Source organism: Cibotium barometz, chromosome 63 (assembly GCF_041138505.1).
Source record: "Cibotium barometz isolate CiBa-2024 chromosome 63, ASM4113850v1, whole genome shotgun sequence".
NCBI lineage: Eukaryota > Viridiplantae > Streptophyta > Polypodiopsida > Cyatheales > Cibotiaceae > Cibotium > Cibotium barometz.
Genome location: NC_141108.1, coordinates 29,188,675 through 29,193,559, shown reverse-complemented (window position 1 = coordinate 29,193,559; position 4,885 = coordinate 29,188,675). Strand labels below are relative to the sequence as shown.

Here is a 4,885-nt window from a genome sequence, read left to right as displayed (position 1 = left end):
TTTTATCTTAATGTGTGTGTGTGAGAGAAAGAGAAAGAGACAGAGAGAGAGAGAGAGAGAGAGAGAACACAGTAAACTGAAGCAAGGTTTTGTGAGATAATTACTTAAGTTGAGAATAGACATGCCCAAACTTGTAAATTATAACAGCATAAGTAAATTTCATATGTATGAATTTTTTTCCCTTGAAAAATATGGTAAGTAGTATTGGTACTAAAAAGTTTCTAATATAAATATTATTATTGTTATGAAAAAAAATAACTAGTCTTTGATAATATATATCAATTTTGTGAGGTCAAATATCCTTTCTTGTATTTGGATACATATTATTTACAAGAAAAATACAAGTTTTTTACTTAGAGCTTGTTAATTCTAAATTTAAAACCTTTTTAAAAATATAATGAATATTTGATTGATGTAGATTGATTGCTTTTCTAATACTAATATACTCAATTTCTTTTATGAAGATTGAAATCTTTAGTTAAAGATCATATAAAAGTTATGTACACCGTGAGTTGAGATATTACCATTTTTTGTTGTATAGAGATCACTGGTTTACTAGAGGAAAGTTATATTTCTTATATAGGTATTCTAACTTGCTATGTAGACTTCAATTCTTTGCTAGTTGCGAGGTGGGTTTTCTATATGGTTAAATGATATAAAAAAATTTAACATAGTTAATTAGGGTAGGATTAGAGTAGAATAAATAGCAAGCCTAGTTAGTGCTTCTACATGAGCAAACTAACACACACTGGCAATCATCTCTATATAAGTAGTCTGAGCTACAGTAAATCAAGGCGTCTCCACAGCTGCTCTCTACTGAAGACTATGGTAAAGCAAAAGATAAATAAAATAGGCCCTTTGCATGGATGCAACAAACATACAGCTCTCCACCTGCACATTCTCATAGGTCACAATGTCTCCAGGTCCTGGTTCCCTACCACACGCATGAATCCCATGCTGCCTGGATTTCAACCCCTCCGCTGACCCTCACTGAATGACCTTGTCCCTTCATACACTAGGGCTCACAATGGTCTGACTCCTCGGTAGTCATGACAAATGCTCCTGGATATGACAACTGTTGTCCCACATACCAAGACTTACAAATACAGGACTCCCTAGTAGATCTTCTATTACTCTTCTTTGAAGTATGCACAAAGGCACCAAGAGTAGGAGGTGTTTGATTTGGAAGCTTGTCCTGATGTCCATCACCAATTGTAGCCAGACATAGGGATCACAACACCAGTACTTTGTTATTTTTAGAGTGCTTCAACATCCAAATTTTCTGGTCTCTGGGACTTAAAAGTTAGCTCCAAATGAAGATTTACCACCCTTAAAGCAGTGAACTGAATTACCACGATCGCCCGGTTCTAAAGCAAAGATATCAACCTGATAGCATTCCAACAATCTCTATATATGCATGTGTGTTCCTCTTTGAAAAAACTAATGTTCCCATGAATATGTATAATTTCCCATGTGTATGTTGTACATTACATGGCCCGACAAATGCTTATGGGCAGCTTTTTCAAACGCCCACACAAGGACCGGCATTATTAACTCATCTGCAAAATCACCAAAAATTTGCTTAATGTGTAAATTATACCCTCTCTCCTTCAGCTTTTCCCTCAGTGTGTAGTACTTTTGATACCCTACACCTGACCAAAATCTGACCAGCCTTCCTTCACACGTTATGTTTCTGTCTAGAATTTTCTATCTCAACTGCACATTCCCACAGCCCAGCATCAGCATACATATTTGACATCACAACATATGCAGTATCCTGCTTGGGCTGCAGGGCCACAGCATGATCAAATGCCTGCTTTGCTAGCTCTATATTGCCATGTGCACGACATGCACCCAGCAAGCACAACCATATGCTCAGATCAGCAAGCATCGGCACCCTCCCTAACACACTCCCTATCATCTTGAAGTCCCCTGCACGTCCAAGGAGGTCCAGCATGGCACCATAATGCTTCAAGTCTGGACTTATGTCATAATATCTGCTCATGGATTCAAAGCACTCACAACCTTTGACAACAAGGCCTGAATGACTACAAGCTGAGAGAGCTGAATTGAATGTTACACCATCAGGCTGAATACCTGCAAGTTTTAATTTCTCAAACATGTGCAGACATGCTAAAGAATTTCCTTCTCCTGCATGACCAGCAATGCATGCATTCCATAATACAATAGTGGGCTCTGAAAGTCTATCAAAAAAGGCCTGTGCATCTAGCATGCTTGCACAACTCCCATACGTATGAATTAAAGTGGCTGCCACCGAGGAAATATGATCATACCCAGCAGACACAATGCCAAAGTGAAGCTGTTTGCATGTCTCCAAGCTGCCGGTTGCACTACAAGCTTGCAGAATGCAGGTTAGTGTAACATGATCCCAAGTCACACCCAGCTTTTCCATCTGTCTATACAACCGTAAAGCCTTCTCTCCGTAGCCCTGCTCAACATATGTTGAGAGCATCGCAGTCCATGACACAAGATTATGCTCTGGCAGCAAGGCAAATACATGCTCTGCTTCTAGAATGGACCCACACTTACCGTACATAGCCACGAGGGCACTGCCAACAAAGATATCTGATGTGAACCCTTTTCTACGGGCATCAGCATGTAATGCCTGTCCTATTTCTAGAGTTGCAACTTTGTTTGTGCACCCCTTGCCAAGAAGAGCTTTTTGCTTTTCAGCAAGGACCGCACATGCTTGAAGGGCAATGACAGATGTCAAGTGGTATGGCCTCACCCCTTCCTCCTGCATCTGCAAATACAACTGTAAAGCCTTCTCTCCATGGCCATGCTCAACATATGCTGAGAGCATTGCATTCCAGGACACGACGGTGTGATTGGACAATCCACCGAAGACATGCTCTGCTTCTGCAATGGCCCCACACTTGCCATACATGCTCACAAGGGTGCTGCCAACAAAGACATCTGATGTGAACCCTTTCATGCATGCTTCCGCATGAAGATACTTGCCCTGTTCGAGGTCGGGTATGCGGCCACAAGCTTTGAAGAGGCTGACAAAGGTATAACGATCCGGTTCTATGCCATCCTGTTGCATGCATTGATGCATTCTGAGGGCTTCATTCGGACAGCCATGGTCGACATAAGCAGAGATGATGGCGGTCCAGGAGTAGACGGTACGACAAGGCAGTGAGTGGGATGTGAGGAGGGCGTCTTCTATGGCACCGCATTTGGCAAGGGTCACCACCAAGTAGTCACCCAGAAGACCGGTGAGATGGGCGCTGTGTTGGGCGAGATGGGCACGGACTTGCTTGGTTTGGGCGAGGGCCTTGCCGTTGGTGCATGCCTTAAGGAGACAGAGGTAGGTGTGGGTGGAGGGGGCTGTTTCCATGCGAGAAAGCACATCCAGCGCCTTGTCCAGCTGACCCGTCTCGCACAGCGTTTGGATAAGCCCTCGGAACATTCCGATGGAACAAGCTGGCTTGCCATTGTCCTGCTAACCCTGCGCTTGCAGACGATGCGCCCACTGATCATGCCATCAAAGCCTTTGAGAGCGAGACCAAACTGTATAGAAAGCAAGCTTGGAATGTGTTGGGTACGCCTCTACACATGACTATAGCACCCTCAACAGAAAACCCACCCCAAGTACCGTCTACTGGCTTTGGCAATGCTGATAAGCTAAGGGGCCATCAAAGTAATGACCGTTTGAAAATGGAGATGATTTAGATTACCTCCTCTCTCAAGGGCGAACGAACCCTTAAGGCATTCCATCCTCACGAATTCTTCGAGTGGTTCCCACGAGCAAACATTGATCTCTCTGTTTCTTATAGCCACAGTCATAGAGACTTCGAACATTTTCGTTCTTTTATCTGTTGGGAAACTGGGAATCTTATGGACAAGGGGCTCATAGTCATTGTTTCTATCATTAGTTAATGGTTGCACAGAAGGTACAAGTGGTGCCTTCTTACCTTTCTTTTCAGCTTCAGAAGATCCTACAGAAGAAGAAATATCAACCATATGAAACTTGTAATATGCAGCACATGAAAACAAGTTAAAAGTTCAATTTCAGTATTAAAAACAGAACAAGGAAGATATACAAACTTGACGAACAGGCTTTCTCCTTTAAAGCACGGCGATTGCGAACTGCAAACAAGCCGCATTACGATTCTACAAGGCACTTCACCCCTAGGTAGAGTGGATGTAGAAGGTTGATCCTCATCACACAGTAAGGGAGGAGAAGAATGATGATCATCTATGTGGCGACATAGAATAGATGAAGAACATGGTCATCGATCAACTTTCATAACATTGTTGATGTCGTTGAAAGGTCTTCTTTTAGGAGCCATCATGAGAACAAAGAATGATCACTGCACCCTATTTATTAACTGAAAGCAGTGGAGCTCATTAGTACTAAAGAAACTAGAAGAACGGCTCATTAAATAAGCACCATAGCATCCAGGAAAACAATGCCACAAGACACAACTCTGATCTGCGACAATGGTAAGCATACATGCTACATATAGGAGAAGAATACTAGAACTCAGAACATCTAGAACATGGTATGGCATTAAAAAAATAAACGAATAGCTAACAAACATCACACCAACACACATACATGTTAAAAGAAGTACGTACCGTCAACCATACTACATACTTGACACTATACAAAGAGGCAAATGAACAGTATACCAATCGCTCCTTGACATCGATGGCAGTGTAGAAACATGCATATATATGCATGCATGCATATGTAAGCAATACCCAAAAAAATGATGAAAAAATTAACCTTACAGAGATGTAAAAAAGCAAGGAAGATATACAATAACTTACCAACGGACAAGAACAGTACACCGATCAATGCTTGAGATCCATGGCAGTGTAGAACATACATATGTATGCATGCAAGCAGTACCGA

General features: G+C 41.9%; 1 protein-coding gene across 1 annotated transcript; it reads right to left on the bottom strand.

The window, feature by feature from the left end:
* Window positions 1-1,678: 1,678 nt before the first annotated feature.
* LOC147603924 (pentatricopeptide repeat-containing protein At1g11290, chloroplastic-like) lies at window positions 1,679-3,433 on the bottom strand. The gene has a single exon (XM_086796341.1). The coding sequence runs from the start codon at window positions 3,431-3,433 to the stop codon at window positions 1,679-1,681; it is 1,755 nt and encodes a 584-aa protein (XP_086652467.1).
* Window positions 3,434-4,885: the final 1,452 nt, after the last annotated feature.